The sequence below is a fragment of the Condylura cristata genome, unplaced genomic scaffold (genome assembly GCF_000260355.1).
Source record: "Condylura cristata isolate star-nosed mole 26May11 unplaced genomic scaffold, ConCri1.0 scaffold00045, whole genome shotgun sequence".
In the NCBI taxonomy this organism is placed as follows: domain Eukaryota; kingdom Metazoa; phylum Chordata; class Mammalia; order Eulipotyphla; family Talpidae; genus Condylura; species Condylura cristata.
The window spans coordinates 214514-237386 of record NW_004567146.1 but is presented as its reverse complement, the minus strand read 5'-3'; the positions used below and the strand labels follow the sequence as shown (position 1 = coordinate 237386).

At 55.8% G+C, this 22873-nt stretch overlaps 1 protein-coding gene across 1 annotated transcript; it reads left to right on the top strand.

Annotated features, from left to right (window-relative positions):
* Positions 1 to 5237: 5237 nt before the first annotated feature.
* NYNRIN (NYN domain and retroviral integrase containing) lies at positions 5238 to 22055 on the top strand. Its single transcript, XM_004694591.2, has 9 exons — positions 5238 to 5269; positions 5407 to 5621; positions 11763 to 12433; positions 12541 to 14079; positions 14878 to 15008; positions 15088 to 15184; positions 17091 to 17192; positions 17379 to 17480; positions 18590 to 22055. The coding sequence occupies exons 2-9, from the start codon at positions 5424 to 5426 to the stop codon at positions 21444 to 21446; spliced, it is 5697 nt and encodes a 1898-aa protein (XP_004694648.1). The 5' UTR covers positions 5238 to 5269; positions 5407 to 5423; the 3' UTR covers positions 21447 to 22055.
* Positions 22056 to 22873: the final 818 nt, after the last annotated feature.

Below are 22873 nucleotides of genomic sequence, written 5' to 3'. Positions count from 1 at the left end.
TCATTGCTAGTGCCCTTCCCAGGGCCTTGGCCCGGGGCCTGCGCAAGGGAGGGACCCCAGAGCCTTGGCCTCCTGGGGGTGTGGGTGGGGCTGGCTGCCCAGACCTCCCTCCCTTGCACTTGGCTTTGCAAAGTTTAGCTTGATGTGTTTTGGACAAAGTTCCATGCTAGACCAAACAAAGGACACTCACTCCACCCCCCCCACCCCCGCTTTTTATTCGAATGAGAGTATTCCAAAGTCTGAAGATTTTTAGTTCCAATCTGCCAGAATGGAGAGGCTGCAAAGAATGTCCTTTTGTTCTTACACATGTAAGAATATGTATATTCTTTTTCTTCGTAAAAAAGACATTCCTTTTGTTTTTTAATATTTATTTTATTTGTGTATGCATACAAGAACTGGGGTTCAGGCCAGAAGTATTGGGCACAGGGTAAGAGGCTTCACCAGAGACAGAGTGGGGAGCAGAACAGGCAGATGTGCAGAAATACACTGTTGAGGGGAGCAGCGGGCAGGTCAGGAGAGGTCTGCCCCGCCATATGGGTCACCTCCCTGGCTGGGAATAGAATTCTGCTGCAATGGCTGCAGAGAGCTTCACAGTGCTGCGCTTTAACCTGTTGTGCCTCCAGAGAGGCCCAGTTTGTGACCATTTGTAACAGCAGCTCAAAGAGGGTGATAGGGTGCCAGAACATGATTTGAGCCCTCGTCTTCAGCTGTAAGTCTTGTGTTCAGTTCCACCCTATTCCAGAGAAAGTACTTGTGGGGGAAGAGGAGGGGGAACTAGTCTATAAGCTTAATTCCATTGTCCTCAGGTCTCACCAGCACATGGGTGTTGACAAGCTAAGGGCTTGCTGACTTCTTTGTCTCGCTCAGATCTCTTCTCTACCCTACACTGCATCTAAGAAGCTGATCTCAGCAAACTGCCTCAAGCCCATTTTCTTACCCCCTGGCTTCTGATCAGGTTTGGCCAGTGTTTGGTACTAGAAGGTGGCTGTCTCCAAGCTGGGCCGCAGTTTGTCAGCAGTTGTGTGTGACTAGGGCCACAGTTCCTGCCTGTGTCTTCTTTCTGCTCCAACTCAGGCCCACGGTCGCTCCAGTAACCACCTCTTCTTTTCCTTTTCAGATTGATGAGGGCATCCAGCTCTCTGTTCCCACTCCACAATAGCTCTAGAGTATTGGACAGAATGGATTTTCCTTGACTTTGCCCACTGCCCCATAAGAGATCCATTTTTCCAACATCTTTCTTTTTAAAAAAAGATTTATTTTTTACTTATTTCTGCATACAAAAACTGGGGTGTAGCCCAGAGGCACGGGGAGTGAAAGCGGGGGGCAGAACAGGGGGTCTACTGAAATATACGCTGAGGAGAGCAGCACGTGAGACAGGAGAGGTCTGCTGTGCTACATGGGTTAGCTTCCTGCTTGAGGATTGAACTCATGCCCCATATGGGTTGATGTTCTGGCTGGGGGTCGAACTCATGCTGCTGTGGCTGGCAATAGCTTGAGATTTTAACCCCGGGGCCACCAGGAAGGTCACTTTCGACATCTTTCATTGACTCCTTCTGAGGGTGCCATGTGGTTCCCACTCTGACCTTGATGGATGTCAGGGCACCACCACTAAAGCAGGCACTAGAGAGTCCTGGGCCCTTGCCTACATCTGCTCCTTTGGCAGCACCTGAAGTCCTGACCATTGCATGTGTCTGTGAGAATGCAGTTTGCTGGACAGGAGCCCTCCAAGAACGAAAGCTGCTTGGGTATTCTGGCAAAGTCGGAGAGGACAGAGGTCCCAAGCCAGTGACTGGGCTCCAGAACACCGCCCTGAGCCCCAGGTGTGGATCTGGCAGAGGCATGAGGCATGCCAACAGCAGAACACCTCACCTTCTGGAGCGGGGGAGGGATAGCATCTATTATTCTGCCAGGCTCACAGCTGGGGGCCCCTCCTTTAACGGGGAGCTTTCTTCTCCGAGGTTTCTCATTGCTTATGCAAACAGCCTCCTGGCCCGGTGCACCTCCTTGCTGCCAGACAAGCCTAGACATAGTGAATGCTATCTGGACTTGAGCTAGCATCCTCGATACAAGTTTGGGAAGGTACATTTGGGCCAGCTGGAGGAAGGCCGCCAGCATAATCAGACAAGTTTCAACCTAATATTTTAGGCAAGAAATAGCTAACTGTATGTGAGCTGGGGAGAGAATTACATCAAAAATTGTTAAGAGCTCAGCGTGTTGCCATCTCAGTGCCCTGTTCCTGCCCTCCCTGGAACTGACATCATCCTCCTGGGGGCCCCACCAGGGCACGCTCTGTCACCACACCTTGTTTCAGTCACCCTGCCTTGTATCATCCCCCAAAATGAGGGCAGGGAAATGGGTGACTTAGTTGATGCTATCTTCCGAGGGCCTGGCTCACAGCAGACACTCAGTAAATATTGCTGAAATTGTGGAATGAGTGAATGATTTTGGCCCTATGAATGGATTTAGATGAGGAAGCCCAGAGAGGTCTGCGTGCTGAAAAGCCACAGCCTGTTATTGGAGACGCTGTACTGGAACCAGGTTATCAAACTGAGCCTCATACACTCATGCATCCTGGTGGGAGGGGGTGGAAGTGGGGGTGGGGGCCCTGACTACAAAAGGATGGGAAGTTGGGGAGGAGGTGGAGGTGGAAATCTGTAGGAAGGTATGGAAACACAATGGCCTGAACTGAGCCAGAGGAGAGACAAGATCTAGGAAGGGGAAATGAAAACATATTGGGTGTCTTCTCTGTGCCAGCTTCCTGTACCCAGGTGGTCTGACTTACAACTTGTGCTTTAGGTATCCTCCTCATTTTTTATGAGCCAGGGAAATGGAGGCACAAGAATTTAAATAGGCCCTCCCTGGCGGCACAGCTTTGGGGCACTGCACTGTGAAGCTAAGCCAAGCTGTGGCTGCTTCAGTGTGAGTTCCATCCCCGCCCCAAGGTGATCCAAATGGCCCGGCAGACCTCTCCTGTCTCCCCCTCCCACCAAGCTCCCCTCAGCAGTGTACTTTGTGGATCTGCCAGTTCTGCTCCCCACTGTGTCTCTGGTGAATCCTCTTGCCACCCCTGCACCTCTGGCCTGTACCCCATTTCTGTATGCATAAATAAATAAAATCTTAAAAAAAAAGAATTTAAATAAATTACTCTCTTTCACCCACTTACTTGATGAAGTGCCTGACTCCTAAGCAAGACCCTTTGCCACCCTCACTCCCCACTGTGCTCTTCTTTAACCCTTTCCTGGGAGGCAAAGTCTGAACACAGTGTTAAACCTGACAGCTTTCCTTTGGGATGCGCTGCTGGTCTGGAAGCATCAGCACATCCCTGGGGACATGCTGAGGGACAAGTCAAGTCTCACGGAGCAGGGTGCAGGGCAAGACGGTTGCTCAGTGAACAGCCCTCTTGCTATTTATTAGCAGTGATGAACAAGCATGACTGATTATGTGACAGTGGCAGGGGCAGCAGGGTCCAGGGGAGACAAAGGGTCATTAACTTTCTGGGCAGCAGGAGGGGACATGTTGGCCGTGTATACAGGGAGGACTTCCTGTGCAGGTACTTGCTGTAATTTCTGAGCTACTCCCAGACCACCTCAGACCATGGCCACACAATCAGTCAAACAGCTACCTCCGTGTCCTGGGCTGCTTCTGGCTGACTCGTGATGGGGACCATTGTCTTAAGGCAGTCAGGCAGGAGTGCCTTGTCCAATTCTTTCTCTCTCTCTCTCTTTCCTTCTCTCTCTCTCTCTTTCTCTCTCTCTCACACACACACACACACAGAGGCCATACACATACAGGTGCAGAGGCTCCACAACCTCCCACTGTGCTGAGTGGTGGTGGGTACATACTCAGAAGAGGGTGTGAGTTAGATATGTATTCTGGAAAGGAATGGGGAGCAGTCACCTGTGGCTGTCACCTGCTTCAGAAAGGAACTGAAGCCGGAGAAGGCAGACTCATCTTTGGATAATGGGAGAACAGTGAGAGGTGGAGAGAGTAGAGAGGGGCTGAAATTTGCCCTGAGGGTCTCCGGCTTCCCGAGCAGCAGAAGGCCTTACATTACAGTCAGAGGCCACACAGATCACTTTTCCCTTTTCTGGATTCCAACAGAGGGAGAAGCAGGAGTGGGGGTGGGGTGGGAAGGCTGAGTCTAGTCTCAGCTAGGAGTGGTGAGAGCTTCTCTCTCCTCCCCCACTTGGGCCCCTTCCCTGGACTGGGGAGCTCCTGGCCCCTTGCCTGCAGGCACTCACACATACCCTGGCCCCATAGCCCAGATGTTGGAGGGCAGGCCTAACTTAAAGCCCCTGCCCTTTGTCCTCCTTCGTACACTGTGTCTGCAGCTCTGGTTCTGGGTCTGGAAAATAAAGGTCCTGGAGGCCCAGGACCACGTCAGCAGAGCCAGCTTCTGTGCAGCCACAGGGCTGCATAAGGTGTTCTTTGTGCAGGGGACACCTCCAGGGCCCGGTTTTGGAGGCAGAAGCCCGCCCCCAGGCTGGTGCCTGACCACAGCTGCTTAGCAGCTGATGTGGGTGAGAGGTTAGGGAACCTCAAAGGCTGACCCTCTCCCAGACTAAGTCCTCCCCTCAAACTTGCTAAAAAGGGCTTTCATAAACAAGAAAGTCTGAAAGCAGCAGCTCTCTCTCTCCACCTCGCCAGTCCTGGGGGCTTCAGGAGGGTCTGGGCCTCCTGCCAGTCCCCGCACTTGGGGGTGGGGACGCGGTACAGTTGCCCTCTCCTTCCCGTCGGGTTTCCAGCCCAGAGTTTCCTTAGGCCCCAGCTTCCCCACCCAGCTCTCCCTTAACCCTTTCCTCAGAGAGGAGTCTCGAGGGCCGGTTCTCCCGGGAGGCCGAGCAGGGGTGTGTGGGAGGAAGGACCGTCCCAGAAATCTACCCCCTCTCCACCGCCCGAATGGCTCTCCTTCCTCTTCCTTCTACTTGGGAAAGGGGAACGTGGAAGGAAATTAACTTTGACCCCTGGATCCTGGCTGTGGGCCCAAAACTTGGGTGGAAAGCAGAGGTTTCCAGGACCCTCCCCGGTCCCTCCCCCTCGCCGCTCCCTCCCTTCTCCCCGCCTCCCGCGCCCCTTTAAGCTTCCCCGCGGACGGAGAGTTTTTCCTGCAGGGGCTGGCGGACTGGTGGCGAGGGAAGCCGGGGGGGGCGGACGGAAGGGCGAGGGGAGCCCATCGCCCCCACCGCTAGCTGCAGCTCCCGGCAGGAAGAGATCCTCGCGGGAGCCGCAGCCCGAAGGGACGGAGCTCCAAAGGGCAGCTGCCTGGCGGGTGGGTCCGCGGCCGCGGGCGGAGGCCGCGGAGCGGGGCGCGCCGCGGGGACCGAGGGGTGTGGCCTTCGCTCGTGGGGTTGGGGGCTGGGGCCCCTCGCGCGCTCGCACCCGGGTGACACAGCGCCCCTCTCCCAGGGGCGGGACGGGTAGCCATGCTCCTGTCTGGGGGCGACCCTCCGGCGCAGGAATGGTTGATGGTGCAGACCAAATCAAAGCCCCGGGTGCAGCGGCAGCGGCTGCAAGTGCAGCGCATCTTCAGGGTCAAGCTGAACGCCTTCCAGAGCCGACCCGACACTCCCTACTTCTGGCTGCAGCTCCAGGGCCCCAAGGAGAACCTGAGCAAAGCCAAGGTAAACGGCGCCCCACCCCCACTGGTCCCTGTTAGCCAGGCCCTGTGCGCCCCTTCCCACCCGTGACAGGGGAACCCCCGAACCTGGTGTCGCCCCAGGGGGGCGGGGAGGCCACTCTTGCCTTTCCAGAGCTGCAGCCTTCGCTCCTCCCCTTCCTTATTTCTTTTCCGCCCCACCCTCTCTTGCCTGGCACTTTTGTGTCTCTGGAGTGCAGAGAGAGCCTCCAGGGTGTGAGGCCCCCATGAAGCTTCCCTAGCCAGGCCCCAGCACCCACAACCTGGCTTCTCCATCTGGGAGTAACCTAAAGCCCTGCCTGTCCATGGTTTCTAGCACACATGGCTTTGTTTGCACTGGACTCCGGAGAGCCCTAGGCCTTCTGGCTCCTTTGAAGTCTCCTCAAGTCCTGGGCTCTCCCCAAAAGTCTTTCAGAGTGCTGGACCACAGGGGCCCTTAGAGGTTTCTAGAGACTGAAGAGCTAGCATTTTACAAATGAGGTGCTGGGCCCAGGAGACAGTAAGAGTGTTCAGGGTTAGGGCCAGCGGGGTGGCAGGGCACAGGGCTCCAGGCTCCCTGCTCTGTGTTCTCAATTCTCTAGGGACTCTCTCAGGGTATGGGGGTGGGGTGGGATGTAGATGCTCTGGAAGATTCCAGCCTTTGGGAAAGGGTGGAAATCTGTGAGAAGAGCAGTGGGCTTTCAGGTGACAGGACCTCATGAATGGGCAGAATTCTGGGCAGGCCAGGTTGGCCTGCACCTCTCTTGTGGTCTCCCCAACTTCCTTCACAAGCTTCTCCTCCACTTGGACCTCTCAGGTCCCCCCCCCCCCCCCCCCCCCCCCCCCCCCCCCCCCCCCCCCCCCCCCCCCCCCCCCCCCCCGCCCCCTTCCTGGTGAAGGTCTCTCGCTTCCCCCACATACCCTTATCTTTTCCTGGTCTGAGTGCTATAGGCGGAAACCACCGGCTCCCTGTCTCCTGCCCCTCCACCCCCTCACTTCTCCAAGCTGGGTCTGCACCAATATCCTAATTGACCCTGGCTGGGAAAGGGCCAGAACAAGCTGGAGAGCAGACTAGCAGGCAGCCTGGAAGTTCCTGGAGCCCCTCTGTGGAGCTGCTGTGTCAGCAGTTTTCCCAGTTTTGACAGAGGTGCTGGGGGAGGGGGAGGGAGGGTGCCTGCTCAAAGAACAGATGTGCAGGAGCCCTAGCGATGAAGAACTTTTGATGAAGAATTTTTGGCAGCCGGGATAGGGTGGGTTAACAAGAGAAGTCTTTGGGGTTGTTTGTTTGGCCTCTTAATCATTTTGTTAACTTGAAATACAGCAGCTTACCCCTTTATCGGCCTGGCACTCAGTGAGGTGCCCTGTTCCCCTGCTCCCTGTTGGATTCCAGGATCAGCTTCCATCAGCTTCTCCAGGCCAACCTGCTCCAGCTCCCACTGCTATCTCAGGGTTCCTGGGGCAACTGGAACATGCGAGGTCCTGCTAACCTAACCACTGACCTCCAGAATCTACCCCACCCTCCTTCCTCCTTCCCACACCCTCTCACCTCCTTCCCTTTCATCTTTCATTTTGGAAAGGCAGTGCTTCAACTCAGATGGAAACAATATAAACAATATGCCAGGAGAGCTTCTGGGTGACTCCCTCCCTACTGCCCAGAATGAGTAGAATGTAAACTGGCTGGAGGTTTGGAGCAGAAGGGCAGGGAAGTTCCGGAGTATCAGGCTTTGTCCAAGGAATTAGGGGGTCAGGCTGTCACTACTGCTAGAACAGAGGGGTATGTGGAGAAAGTTTGAGATACTGTTTGCTGCCTTTAACTGAGTGCCATGGGCCACATCATTTACCCTCTTTCAGCCTTTTTCCTCATCCATAAAATGATATAATAAACCCACTTCATGGAAGGGTTGTGTCTGCTGAAATAATACATGCTGAAATACTTTTGCAAAGTATTTTCAAAAGAGAGTAGAGCTAGAAGCAGGACTTGTTAAATAACTAACTAACTGCGAGCAAGTCCTTTCACCTTCTGAGTCTCTGTATCCTGGGTTGTAAAATAAGAAGCTTGAATTAAATGTTCTCGGAGGTCCAGAGACCTGGTACATGGGAATTCCCCAAGTATAAGCTTGTCCTGAGGTTTCCATGGGGAGGCGCTGTGACTACCCCTAAGTCTAACTAGGGATGCAAAATCACCCCTTTTGATAATAGCCTGCTGGACACAGCCACTGCAGAGAGCACACTGTGAGACTAGGGCTTCAGGATGAGGACAGTGCTGGGGGTTTGTGTGTGAGGGGAGGGGGCCGTCAGGGGCGTCAAGGGTAGACGTTGGTCTGGTAAAAGGCTGATGTATTTCTGCCTTATCTGTGACTGGCTTCCCAGCAAAATGTCTGCAGAGGTCAAGAGGGCCGGTCAGTTGTTTACTAGTGGTGAGATTTAAAGAATAATGAAGGCATTGCTTGAAATCACTTTCCCAGGCAGCAAAAACACGCACTGGGGCCGTCTGGCCTCTCTGAGGTGAAATCAGCCAGGGGAAAAGAGGGTCTTATTAGTCATCAGAGTGGCCCAGGGCAAGCCCTGCCTAGCCAATCTGTCCTCCTTGGTGATCAAGTGAGGAAAGGTGGGGAGAGGGGACCTCTTGGCTTCTCTCCTTTCCACACGTGATAGAGGGAGGTGACGGGAGCCAGAGACTAGGTCTGAAGCTGTCAGATGGATGTGATCTGCTCCGCTTCACATCCCCTGTGAACAGCACCATGGAAGTTGGTGGTGGCCAGGGCATGCTGGAGCTGGCTCTGTTGTTAACATTTCAGGTTTTCAAGCCAGTGGCTCTCACAGCTAGTGTGAGATGAGTGTGGTGGGAGTATTTACACCACAGGAAGTGGCAAATACTACACATCAGGCTGTACCCGTAGAACTTTATTGCCAAACACATACCAGCACCCTTAGTTGTGCTGTGGGTCTCTAATCCTTCTCCTTTGTCATTAGGTTCAGTTTTTCCTTTATCAAAATAATATACCATTAAAAAGTCCGATCAGGGCCCTCCCTGGAGGCGCAGTGGGTTAAAGCACTGCTCTAAGAAGCTAAAGCCACTTCCGCATGAGTTCGATCCCCGCCTGCCCCAGAGGTGACCCACATGGTGCAGCAGACCCCTCCTGATCCACCCGCTGCTGCCCTCAGCCGTGTTCTCCATCAGTCGGCCTGTTCTGCTCCCTGCTCTGTCTCTGGTGAAGCCTCTCACCACCCCTGCATCTTTGACCTGTACCCCAGTTCTGTATGCACACATAAATAAACCTTAAAAAAAAAAAGTCCAGTCACTTTTTAAAAGCTCACAATAGAATACAGTGATTTTTTTGCCCCTCTCAGATAAGTTTCTCTTCACTGTCCTGCTACACTGACCTCTCTTGGCACAGCTCTGCGTTCCTAAAAATACATGTAGATGCTGTTACCTTTCGAAGAATCTATTTGAGATTGTCTTTTTTTTTTTAAATTTTATTTTAAGATTTATTTATTTATGCATGCAGAACTGGGATACAGGCCAGAGGTATAGGGCCGGTGAGAGGATTCACCAGAGACAGAGTGGGGAGCAGAACAGGCAGATGGACAAAGGGGAGCAGCTGGTGGGTCAGAGAGGTCTGCCACACCATGTGGATTGCGCCACAAGGGAGGGCTGAGGACTGTCAGCTTTTGACTGCTCAGAGTTAGACAGCTGTGGCTAGTTTTGTAGAGCTGGCCTTTTTTGTGCCGCCAGGGAGGTCCCCATTTCTGAGACTTTTGAGTACACTGTGGTGTAATTTGGGGGGAGGGTTCTGGAAAACTGACAATAAGCGATGACTGATTTACAACACAGAAGAACCCACAGCAGATATGAAGTGGCCAGGCAGCATGGCTCACGTGCTGAGCAGTGTTAATGTATTTGGTGGGACCGTTTTGATTAGCGTACAGGTTAACAGTGGACTGGTGGATATGGGGCCATACTTTTATACAAATACGCCTCTCTTCTCTGTGCTTATTTTTTTTTCTTTATTGTTGTTACCGCTTCTCTACTTTTCCTACCTCATAGAGGAAAAAGGTCTGGGAGGGCTTTAAGCAGGAAAATTGTTCCACGTATTTTCTAGATGTAAATGCCAGTTGCTTCCTTATCTCTCCCTTTCCTTCTCTCTCCCATGGCACAGGCAGCATCATGGTTAAGACCCCACACACTGGGTGTATCCCAGCATTGGGGTATCTGTGTGCTCTTTCTTGTTCATTGAAATGAGCAGGCTAGTCATTTCCTTGTCATAGGACAAGAGAGGTGTACATGAAAGAGTGTGTGTGAGCACCTGATGACACACAGTCAGCATTCAATAAATGTCAGTTTAGATTTATTATTTTGAAATATCTCAGATCCTGTTATCTCAATTTAAAAAATCAAACAGTTAATGGGACAATAAATATTTTAAGCTCTTTGCACCAAGAGAAATAAATCACTCTTAGTTATTTGCCCAGCACCTGTCTTCATTTCTACATAGTGTTTTCACGCAGTTCATGGGAAAGGATTGTTGGCTAGAGTCTTTATCCCACACCTGGTCAGATTCCCATTCTGGGCAGTGGAATAGTTGAGGTTCTGGGTGGGAAGAGTTGGCTTGACTTGGGGGGTTTGATCAGGTTTTAAATTGATTGGAAAAGGATTAGATCTGGGCCTCAGTGCTAGGGTTACAAAGGGGCTGGAGGTTTTTTTTTTTTTTTTTTTTTTTTTAAAGATTTGTCTATACATACAGAATTGGGGCACAGGCTAGAGTTGTAGGGGGTGAGAGGACTCACCAGACACAGAGTGGGGAGCAGAACAGGCATACTGACTGAAATACACCACTTAGGGGAGCAGCGGGCAAGACAGGAGCAGACTGCTGTGCCATGTGGGTCACCCCCCTGGCCGGGGATTGAACTCGTGCTGCAGAGGCTGTGATAGCTTTATCTAGCTGTGCTTTAACCCACTGAACCACCAGGGAGGGCCTGGGGTTGGAGGTCTTCAGCCTAGTTCAGGAGAGGAGGCAAAGTGGTCTGAGGAGTGGCCCGAGTGCTGAGCAGAGGGCCTAAAGTGGCCTTCAGGATGACTTCAGGGGAATCAAAATGGAACATTTGTTTCTTAGTGGAGCTATCTGAGGAAGCGGGAAGAGGGAGGATGCCTGTCCTCAGCAGGGGGTGAAGAGGGGACATGAGCTTCCTTGGCACTCATGGGGTGAAGCTGGTGGAACTTGGTCACTGAGTGGAGGAACCCAACCTTTCTGATCCCAGCCACTGTGAGCCCCTGACATGGGAGGACTTGGTCTACCAGAGAGCCAGAGGCCTCCGGCTTCAGTGCTGCGAATCTGGGGGGTTGCCTTGGACACAGCCCCATGACTTATCTCCTCCTCTGTCCCCTCTGGCAACACAGTCACCATGGTTACTGGTACAGGTTGTGCTAGAGACCTCCTTCTGCAGACAGGAGGATTAAGCCGGAGCCCCACAGACGTACCCTCTAGTTGCTCCAGTCAGTCTGAGGAGGTGGAAGAAGACTGGTTGCAGAGTGGGTTGTGATCCTAGCTCCGTCTGCTCTAGCTGTGGCTCGGGCCATTTCGACTGCCCATGAGCCTGCAGGAGGGAACAAGCTGTGCCCGGCCTAAGCTAGGTACCTTCTCAGTCTTAACTCAGTATTAACTCATTGTAGCTTCATACCAGGCTAATGAGACGGGCCTTGTTCTCCCCTTTTACAGTTGTGCAAAAACCCCTCCCCCCGGGATGTTTCAAGTTTCACAAAGCCCGAGTAGGATTGGACCAAGGAGTAGTTCGTTTAGTCTGCCATTTTGTAGTGAAGAGACTGAGAAGATGATACATTTTCCACAGTTACCTCCTCTGTTGAGGCCAAGCTGGATCCAGAACCAGTTGCCTTGACTCCAAGTCCAGTGCTCCCGCTGCCTCCCGGGCCTCCTCCCTCTGTCAGAGTTCCCTGGAAAGAGATGAGTGTGGGGGAGGCAGGTCCAGGGTGAGAGGACTGGCCACGGGAGTCACTGGCAGGCAGTGGGGCCGGCAGGGGAGGGCACGTGTTTGGCAAGGGGTGTGCCTTCTGGGTGGGGGGCATCAGCCAGTGGCAGGCTGCACCCCCTCCAGGGCTGACTTCGTTGTGCTCTCCTCACTGTGGCTTCAGGAGCACCTGAAGGGCCTGTGCACCCCCGAGCTGTGGAAGGAGGTCCGCTACCCGCCAGTCCTGCACTGTGCCTTCCTCGGGGCCCAGGGCCTCTTCCTCGACTGCCTCTGCTGGAGTACCCTGGCCTACCTGGTGCCCGGCCCTCCTGGTTCCCTGATGGTGGGCGGGCTGACTGAGTCTTTTATCATGACCCAGAACTGGCTGGAGGAGCTGGTGGGGCGGCTGCGCTGGGGCCCTGCCCCGCTGCTGACCCCGCGGGGGATCTGGGAAGCCGAGGTGACCCGGGCCTTCGGGGCCCTGGTCTGGATCCGCGGTGACCAGCACGCAGGGGACCTGCTGCAGCTGCCCCCGGCAGTCCAGGAGCTGCTGCTGAGCCTGGTGCGGGACGCCGCTGGCAAGGAGGACATCATTGAGTGGCTGGGCCGCGTCGGCTCCCCTGACACCCGCTCCGACCCCGAGGTCCTACTCTGCCCTCCCCAGCAGCAGAAGGAAGGCCCGGCCGTAGTATCTGTGGCAGAGGGTGCCGGGCCCTTCCTGGAGGTGGGGAGCCATCAGAACGGGGGTTCAGAAAACGCAAAGAGAAATACCAGCCTGGGAGCCTCCCACTCCCTGGTTTCAGCCCCCCCAAGCTCGAACGTGGTGCGACAGGAAACAGCAAACCAGCTGGTGCGGTAAGTTGTGGCTTCCCTGACCCTTCTCCTAACTCTCTCCCCCCAGGGAAATAGTTTGGGACCTAAATAGCCTTCCCGCGTTTCCAACAGCCTTGGTTTTCCTCCAGGGTTGGTCCCAACAAGCACGGTGGTGTGGACGGTGCTCAAGAGAAGGGGCCGGCACAAGCCACGGGCAGCCAGGACCCTGCAAGCCACACACAAGTCGTGTCCCAACAGAGGCAGGTCCAGAGGGTGGAAGACAAACTCCCCCTCCAGGCTTCAGTGTCCACTCTGGGCTTGTGCCCCACCTGGAAGGCCTGGGCGCCCCGGCCAGCCTTTGGGCCCCTGTGGCCTGGGACCATCGCTGCCACCTTCTGGAGGATCAACGAACTGCATTCTCTCCACCTGGCCTGGCTCCTGTCCCAGGCCTGCTTCAGTTTCCCCTTTTGGCAGAGACCGCTGGTCCCCATTCAGTTCAAGCTGCCAGGGCAGACGCCTTTGCCCTTAAATCTAGAGTGGAAGCAGAAGGAGCTGGTTCCGCTGCCCAGTGTGGAAAGCCCAGATGGCCCAGGAGGAGAGGCAGCCCTGCAGAATTGTGCGAGGCCAGAGACGCCCCCTAAAGTAATGGACTTACTGGTGGTCCCGGGTGTGAAGGACAAGGCTAGCTCAGCACTTCCGCAGATTGGGCCACCTTTGACCTCCACTCCCCAGCTACAAGCTGCAAGTGAGACAAGGGCCCAAGGACGTGTGCAGGGCGATTGTAAGGGGCCTCAAGAGGGGCCTGCTGCAGAGCTCCCTGCAGGGCGAGGGGTGCCCACAGCTCAGGAGAGGCCCAGGTCTGAAGCGGAGCCGCCAGCTCAGCCCGGACCTGAAGCTGACAACGTGCCCGAGTCTCTCAGGGTGCCGGTGGCCGCAGCTGCACCCGCAGCTCAGTACCCACCCACCACAGCCCCCGAAGTGCCTACAGCGCAGGTGACACCAGCGGCCCTCCCGGAACCTGCAGTCTCCAAAGTGCCTTTGGCTCCAACCAAGCCAGCAGCTGAAGCGGCCTCCACAGCTCAGAAGGCAGCCGTGGCGCAGCCGGCACTGGCGGCTCACGCCGGGCCTGTGGCCCCCCCCACTCCCACGGCTCAGAAAACGCCTGTGGCGAAAACAGCACCGGCAGGTCCCAAAGCAGCCAAAGCCGAAACTGGGTCTGGGTCTGCAGCCAAAACAGGGTCGACAGCTCCCAAGAGAACTGCTGCTTCCAAAGCACCTGCCACCCCCAAAGCCCCTGCAGCTCCCAGAGCCTCCAGAGCTCCCCAAATGCCTGCCGCTCAGAAGGCACCCGGCTGCAACACAGCCAGATTCCCAAGTGACGTCCAGCCTTCTTCAGCAAGGGCTCTTGCCTCGCCAAAGGGTCAGGGGGAAGCTGGAAGGCAGGGCCCCCAGCCTGGCAGCACGTTGGCCCCCAGCAGTAAGCACCAGCCTCAGCTGGAGGGGCTCCTGGGGCCTTGGGAGGGGTCCCCGAGGCAGCTGCCTCGCCACCCGCAGGCCAGCAGCACAGTGACCAGTTTCCAGCGCTACCACGAGGCCCTGAACACGCCCTTCGAGCTGAATCTGTCTGGGGAACCTGGCAACCAGGACTTGCGGCGTGTGGTCATTGACGGCAGCAGTGTGGCCATGGTGTGAGTGACCGTGGGCAGGGGTCTGGGGTTGGGCAGGGTGTCCCTGTGGGGCAGAGGGTGGGTAGCTCCTCCTGACCCCTGCAAGTGGGAAGGGATGGGGGAGGTGGCTCTCGTGGAGTAGCCAGCCACTGCACGGCAGGCAGCGTGCTCCAGATCCTCAGAGCGGCCCCACAGACTGGGCTTCTGCAACACAGCCAAATTCCCAAGTGACGTCCAGCCTTCTTCAGCAAGGGCTCTTGCCTCGCCAAAGGGTCAGGGGGAAGCAGAAACAGGCTCAGGGAGTTGAGGAATCGTGCCCAAGGTCCCAGAACCAGGAAGGGGCCCAGCTGGCCTTTGGAGGCAGACCTGCTTACTGCCAAGTCCCCCATCTTCACACAGCCTGGCACCTGGCAACCCCAGGCCACACCTTAAGCCCAGCACAGATCTCCTTGAAGACCCCCTGACCCAGCAGACCTGAGAGCTGCCCCGTCCACCATGGCACCCACCGCAGGATAGGTGGTAGCCCATGTCTGCACCAGACCGCTTAACTCGCCACTCAGCCCACACAAAGTGGCCCTTGGATGTGTGCTGGCGTCCAGCCCTGACCCGAGCTCTGAGTCTGGCGCTGGTCTCCTTCTTTCTCTCGCCCTGGAAGCCACCCCAGGCGCTCAGAGAGCATGCGATGATGGAGGAAAGGGAGGAAGGCGTCTTTGGCGCCTGTGTACGGCTGCTGTTTGGCCTGCATGCATCTGAGGGAGGGGTGCGGGCTGGGGCCCCTGCAGGTGCAGGAAGTTGCCCCTCACTCTCCACTCTGCCCAGGCACGGCCTCCAGCACTTCTTCTCCTGCCGAGGCATTGCCATGGCGGTGCAGTATTTCTGGAACCGTGGACACCGAGAAGTCACCGTGTTTGTACCCACCTGGCAGCTGAAGAAGAACCGCAGGGTGCGAGGTGAGCCAGATTGTCCCCTCTGTGGCACTTTCCATTCAACTTTTCCCGGGTGGCTCTGATTTCCGCCTTTCGCCTGCAGAGAGCCACTTTCTGACGAAGCTGCACTCCCTCAAGATGCTTTCCATCACCCCCTCCCAGCTGGAGAACGGCAAGAAGATCGGCACCTACGACTACAGGTGGGCAGGCCCCAGGCCTTCTCTCTGTGGTGCTCGGGAGGGGCCTCCTCTGCCTGGGGAGCCCAGCAGGGGCCTGAGAGGGTAGGGGGGCCCGACCCTCTGAGGCAGAAGTGGGGACACAGCAGGGAGAGGGCCCCTGGATGGCTCTCCCAGCTTGGCCCTTCAGGCTTCCTTTCCCATGACCTGTGGGCTGAGAGCAGCCACTTTGGGTGGGACGAGCCCCAGTCACTCCTGGTGCTTTGGGTGAACTGCTGCTCCCAGAAGCTGACCTGGGGGTACCAGGTTGAGTTCAAGTTCATATCTCAAGGAACTGCTTCAGTTTCCCTCCCCAGCCCTGGTGCTGGGAAGTATGTATGTGACTGTGTGAGTCTGGCGGGGCCCAGTGGGGTTAGGTGGGCCTTATGTCCTAGCCACACCCTAAACGCCTCCCTGCTTGTCAATTGTGAGCACATACTTTGTGATGGGACTGCAGGACTGGGGTGCGCAGGAGGAGCGAGCTGTAGCTTCCCTGCTGTCCTCACTGGTCCTGGTCTGGCTGCTCCTCACGGGAGTTGCAGTTGGGCAGACACAGGTCTTGGCTTCACTCAGGCATCTCCCATGCCATCAGGGTAGTATCCACTCACGCTAGGCCCCGGGCAGGGCAGAGCCGGGCAACTCAGGGAGGGAGCCTTCCTTGAAGAACTAGTCCCCCAGGATAAGATTTTTTTTTTATTACAAAAGTTTATTTTTACATAATTTTGTACATAATTTTTTCCATCTCAATTGTAATCCCCGTGGATTTCCCATCACCAAGTCACCCGTGTGCCATCACCATAATCCCATGCATTTCTCCCCCCCCCGTTTTTGACCCTGTTCCCCACTCCACCCCCACAAAATGTCTCTGGTAGGATAAGATTTTTAAGTGCCTCCAAATTGGGTCTCACTGCAGGCAAGATGGCGTGTCTGCAGAGGGCTCTCCCCTGGGCACTGGTGGAATGGCTTGGTGGTACCCCTGGCATGCAGGCTGCCATGCTGAGAAGCGGTAGCCTGCACTTTCTTTCCGGGTCACAGCCCTCTTTTGATAAGTGGTCCTTAGAAAAAAATGGATTCATCTATTCAGGTTTACGTTTTATATGCGCATACATACATCTATTGCATGCAGGTGTGTCTTGGCATATATACGTATGTTGTGCATTGGCAAACAGTAGTAATAGAATATTAGAGTCTACTTGGTGGCTGGCACTTAAATGCATTATCTCATTCAGTTTAGTCCTCACAGCAATATAGGGTAGGTTCCTTTTTTAAAAAAGAGTATTTTGTATTTTGTAGAAGAACCGGGGTGCAGGCTAGGGATGTGAGGGATGAGAGGATTCACCAGAGATAGAGTAGGGAGCAGAACAGGCAGGTTTACTGAAGTACACTGCTGAGGGGAGCAATGGGCGAGGCAGGAGAGGTCTGCTGCGCCATGTGGGTCAGCTCCCTGGCCCGGGATTGAACTCAGGATGCGGCAGTGGTAGCAGTGAGGTTTAACCAAGAGGTCACAAGGAGGCCTCTCAGGGTAAATGTCTTATGTCTATTTTGCAGATGTGAAAATTTAAGCAGTAAAAGTATGTGTGTGCATGTGACCAGCCTGTGGGTTTTCATCTATGTGTCTGTGTGGGTGGATGTGGGTGCCTCTGTGTAAAATGAACCTGTATTTGTAGATGTACTGGGGTGTGTTCACCCAGTTCACCTCCCAAGGTCTTGTGGGGACCCCAGATGGCTGCATGAATGAGGGGGGGATCCTGAGACCTGGCATTCATTTCAACTATTGCGGGCAGCATTTTTGCCCAACTTGTCTCAATGTGAAGTTGCAGGATATTTTCTCAGAGGACAGGACAGTGAGGGCTTATTACTGGGGGGTTAACGATTTCTTGTCTCCCTGCAGATTCATGGTGAAGCTGGCAGAGGAGACAGATGGCATCATTGTCACCAATGAGCAGCTCCACACTCTGATGAATAATTCCAAGAAACTGATGGTCAAAGATCGGTGAGGCGGCGATCCCGGGGCCTTGATCCTGCCTTCGCCTTGGATGTCAGGCAGCTCCTGGTGGGAGGGGGTCTTGGCTGCTGGGGGCAGGTGTGGGCCTTGGCCCCAGCGGAGATGCCGGGTGGCAGGGAGGTGTGGGTGGGTGCATCTCTGCTTTGTGACTGTGCCTCTTCTCTCCCTGGCCAGCTTGCTGCCCTTCACCTTTGCGGGAAACCTCTTCATGGTGCCCGACGACCCCCTGGGCCGCGACGGCCCCACCCTAGATGAGTTTCTGAAGAAGCCTAACAGGTAATGGGCCAGGACTCTCTGGCCTCCCAGCGCCTCCAGGGACTTACCAGAAACTTCTTTCTGCTAGCCAGCATTGATCTGGAGCTTAATAACCAGCAGGGGATGTGCTTTTTTTTCTGATTTTTTTTGCTTCTACCACATATTTATGGGTCCACAAACCACATCTCGTGTGGTTTTGCAGCTTTATAGTTATACACACACGTGCTTTCTTACTGGGCATGTCCTCTCATGGCTGCTGTTTTGCTCCGTGTTTCTGGTTTCCCCGCTTGTGCTGTATTAATTGACTTTAATGGCAGTGTGACATCCAGGACGTGAGTCCCCAGCAGAATCTCAGGTTCTCTGGTGGAGGACTGCTTGGCAGTTTCTGTGTTGGGCTGGGGGCACCAGCGCTGCTGTGCAGGCCTTGTTCTGGCTTCCTGTATAAGGGAGAGGTGTCTAAAGTGCATACCAAGTGGGACTCTTTGCTCATCTGTTAGCCTCTGAGATCTCCACAACCTGAACTGGATGTGCATGCCCATCACTCCACAGATGAGTGATCTGTGACCCAAGTGACCTTCCCAAGGTCACTATGGAAGTGTCAGACCTGACTTCTGCCCTCTGGGTCCCCTGGCTGCCGACCTCCCAGTTCCCCGGGCCTAGCAGGGGACTGGGGTCAGGCCCTTCCCGGCATGGCTCTGCTTCCTGGGCCGACTTTGCCCCAGTTCCATTTCCTGGTTGGGGACGCAGTGGGGTGTATGAAATGCCTCTGCTGTGCCTCCCAAGGCCCCTGCCAGGCCTCCTCCTCATCCTGGGTGTGCTCATCTTGGGGTCAGGTTGGAAATGCTAGTCATCTCACTCTTACCAAACCATTGGCTCCAAACCAGAAATGGGACTTGGTCAACGAGGTTGGTGGGATGGATGAGCTTTCCAAGGCCTGGTGAATCTAACACAGAGCTCTGGTGGTGCTAGAAGCCAGGGAGTGTCTGGGCCGGACCCTGGTGTGTGGCCCAGCCTTGGGGACACATAGCGGTGGGGTGAGGCTTTACCCATACCATGTGGGTAAAGAATCCCACTCGGTATGTACTTCAGACACCGCTCCATCAGGCCCCTTGGCTCTCTGGTTTCTGTAGGTTGGACACTGACATCGGCAACTTCCTGAAGGTGTGGAAGACGCTGCCTTCCAGCTCGGCCAGCATCACTGAGATGAGCGATGCCACTGGGACCCTGGAGAGCCCACAGAAGGCGGACGAAGTCAGGGAAGGGGAGGACAGGCGGGAGGAGGAGCAGCGAGAGGTGCAGGGGATACAGAAGCTGCCTGAGGGAGAGCCCGCCCCGGGAGACGACTGGGACTCTTCGCTGGCGTCGGTGTTCAGAGCTGAGTGTCCGGCGCTGTCCGAGGAAATCCTGCGCTGTCTCAGCCTCCACGACCCCCCCGATGGGGCCCTGGACATCGACCTGCTGCCGGGGGTGGCTTCTCCCTACCTGGGCATCCCCTGGGATGGGAAGGCCCCCTGCCAGCAGGTCCTCGCCCATCTGGCCCAGCTGACTATCCCCAGCAACTTCACTGCGCTCTCGTTCTTTGTGGGGTTCATGGACTCCCATCGAGATGTCATTCCTGACTATGAGGCCCTCATGGGCCCTCTACACAGCCTCCTTAAGCAGAAGCCAGACTGGCAGTGGGACCGGGAGCACGAGAAAGCCTTCCTGGCCCTTAAGCGAGCCCTGGTGTCTGCCCTCTGCCTGACAGCCCCCAATTCCCAGCTGCCCTTCCGCCTGGAGGTGATGGTGAGCCAAGTGGCCCTGACGGCCATTGTCTATCAGGAGCACTCAGGGAGGAAGCACCCTATAGCCTATACCTCGAAACCCCTTCTTCCCGACGAGGAGAGCCAGGGCCCCCAGTCTGGGGGAGACAGCCCCTATGCTGTGGCCTGGGCCCTCAAGCATTTTTCCCGCTGCATTGGCGATACCCCAGTGGTCTTGGATCTTTCCTATGCCTCCCGGACCACAGAGGACCCTCAGGCGCAGGACGGCCGTAGGGATGCCAAGGCATGGTTGATCCGATGGTCTCTCCTGGTGCAGGACAGAGGCAAGAGGGCCCTGGAACTGACTCTTTTCCAGGGCCTGCTGGGCGAGAACCGCCTGCTGACATCTGCATCCTCCATGCCTCGTTTTTTCCAGGTTCTGCCTCCTTTTTCTGACCTGTCCACTTTTGTCTGCATCCACATGTCAGGCTATTGCTTTTACCGTGAGGACGAGTGGTGTGCTGGCTTTGGTCTCTATGTCCTGTCTCCCTCCAGCCCCCCTGTCTCCCTCTCCTTCTCTTGCTCCCCTTACACACCAACCTATGCCCATCTGGCAGCTGTGGCCTGTGGCCTGGAGCGCTTTGGCCAGTCCCAGCTCCCTGTGGTTTTCCTAACTCACTGCAACTGGATCTTCAGCCTCCTCTGGGAGCTCCTGCCCCTCTGGCAGGCTCGGGGCTTCGTCTCCTCTGATGGGACCCCACTACCTCATCCAGGCCTGCTCTCCTACATTATATCCCTCACTTCTGGCCTCCCAGCCCTTCCGTTTATCTACCGAACCTCCTACCGGGGCTCTCTGTTTGCTGTGACTGTGGACACCCTGGCCAAGCAGGGTGCCCAGGGCAGTGGGCAGTGGTGGCATTTGCCAAAGGACGTGCTGAGTTCTGTTGTGTCTCCCCCTAGCATGGGCAAGAGGCCGGACTTGCTGGCGTTGCAGCGGAGTGACAGCACCCTGGCTGATATCATCGCCAAGCTGCAGGCTGGGCAGAGACTGCCCAGCTCCTCACCCTTCAGCTCTGCCTTTCACTCACTCAGCCTCGACAAAGAGAGTGGTCTGCTGATGTTCAAGGGAGAAAAGAGGTCCAGGGTGTGGGTGGTCCCGAGGCAGCTCCGGAGGGATCTGATCTTCTCCGTGCATGACCTCCCCCTGGGGGCCCATCAGAGGCCTGAGGAGACCTGCAAGAAGTTGCGGCTGCTGGGGTGGTGGCCCGGCATGCAGGAGCACGTGCGAGATTACTGCCGGAGCTGCTTGTTCTGCATCCCCCGCAACGCCGTAGGCAGCGAGTTGAAGGTCATTGAGTCCCTGTGGCCACTCAGGTCAACGGCCCCCTGGGCCAACCTGCAGATCGAGGTGGTGGGCCCGGTCACCATCAGTGAGGAGGGCCACAAGCATGTGCTGATTGTGGCCGACCCCAACACCAGGTGGGTGGAGGCGTTCCCCCTGAAGCCCTACACGCACACAGCGGTGGCCCAGGTGCTGCTGCAGCATGTGTTCGCCAGGTGGGGCGTTCCCATCAGGCTGGAGGCCGCCCAGGGCCCCCAGTTCGCCCGGCATGTCCTGGTGAGCTGTGGGCTGGCCCTGGGCGCCCAGACGGCTTCCCTTAGTAGAGACCTCCAGTTCCCCTGCCTGGCGAGCTCGGAGGCCTACTGGGAATTCAAGAGGGCCCTAAAGGAGTTTATCTTCCTGCATGGCAAGAGGTGGGCGGCCTCCCTACCCTTGCTGCACCTGGCCTTCAGGGCCTCCTCCTGCCAGACCACGCCAGTCCAGGTCCTGACAGGGGGCGAGGTGAGGCTGCCCGAGCCCCTGTGGTGGGAGATGAGCAGTGCCAATATCGAGGGGCTCAAGATGGATGTTTTCCTGCTGCAGCTGATTGGGGAGGTGCTGGAGCTGCACTGGAGGGTGGCGGACAAGGCGAGCGAGAAGGCAGAGAACAGGCGTCTCAAGCAGGAGAGCCAGGAGAAGGAGTGGAACGTGGGTGACCAGGTCCTCTTGCTGTCCCTCCCCAGGAACGGCAGCAGTGCCAAGTGGGTGGGTCCTTTTTATATTGGGGACCGGCTGAGCCTGTCTCTCTACAGGGTCTGGGGCTTCCCAACCCCGGAAAAGCTTGGGTGCATCTATCCCAGCAGCCTGATGAAAGCCTTTGCCAAGAGTGCCACTCCCCTGTCCTTCAAGGTCCTTGAGCAGTGAGCTGGAGGGGAGGGGGAGCCCGTGTCCCCCCCAGTCTGGGTATCTGCTGCTAGGCCTCCCCCTGTCCCCCGCCCCCCCAATGCTCTCATAGTCCCCTGGGGGCCCTTAGTTGTGCCTTTTGTAAAGAAGTTACTTCATAAAGTTTTGTTGAATTGCCTTGAACTAGGGACCAGGGTCCCTATGGAAACTTTCCCTTTTGGGAATATTGGTAGAATCTGCCAAAGGCTGTAGTTATGGGCCCATGGCATTTTTACCCTGGGGGGTAGAAATTCCCCTTTCTAAGGTAAGCCAGGCTCAGTGTCATTCCCCTAAGTATTCCCTGTGTTGTCACACAAGTGCAACTGGCCATGCGTGTGTGTGCAGGCGCGTGGCGTGCTTGCATGCACACACACAGACACACACACACAGACACTCCAGAGTTTTACTCCCAGCTGTCCTAAGCATGAAGTAGTGTGGTTCTGGTTCTCGGAACTGCATTCCTCACTTTGACATAGAAACCTCAAGTGTGGTTCCCCCTCTACCCTGCTCACTTGGGAACCCTTTGCCCTTGAGGTTGTCATAGCTGACACATCTACGCGGGCTGTGGACAGCCAGCCAGTTCAGTCTCAAGGCCTGCCTGGCTATGAAGGGATGGTTGGCAGTACTCTGAAGGGCGGTCAGCCTACCTCATTTGACTCCAGCCGATGGAGACAACCGCCACCCCTGTCATCAACCCACAGGAATCAAGGATCTCGATGCCAAGTGTGGCATCTCTACCTGAAGAGCTGCTTCAACTAGACCAAGGGGCCCAGGCCTCTGTTTTTTTGGGGGGAGGGGCGGGGGGCTGAAACGGGCAGTCTGGCACATGGTGAGGTGCTGGCCTGACTCGACCTCCCAACCCCATCCCCTGTAGCCCTCTTTTCCTGTACCCCGAGACCCTACATGGTGTGTGACTGCTTTGTTTGGATCACCCCTCACCCTCATCACCCCGGGGCCTGCCTTCTCTGTGAGGGAGCCTGATCCCTCAGAGCTACTCTTGGGTCAAGAGTGAATTTCTTGTAGGGGTGTATGCCTTGCTCACCCCTTGGGATTGCCTTTGGAACCCCACCTGCCCCTGAGGGCACGCTGCACCACTTCACTCTGCCTGGGCCCTAACTAGTTTTACTTCTCCAAAGCTGAGCCTGTTTCCTGGCCTTGCTCAGGCTGCCAAAACACTTGGCATTGCTAGGGCCAGAGGACAACCTGCCATCAAGTCCAATTTGCTTGGTTTACAGCTGAAGAAAAGCCCAAAGACACACAGCTAGTGTGTGGCTGGGCCTCAGTTTACCATAGACAGGTTTCTGCTGACGGGCAAGTGAGAGAATCCCTCAAATAGCTGTTCCCACATTCTCTCCGACTCCCTATCTCCCAGATCTTTGTAGACAAAGTGTTTTGATGTTGCCCTCACC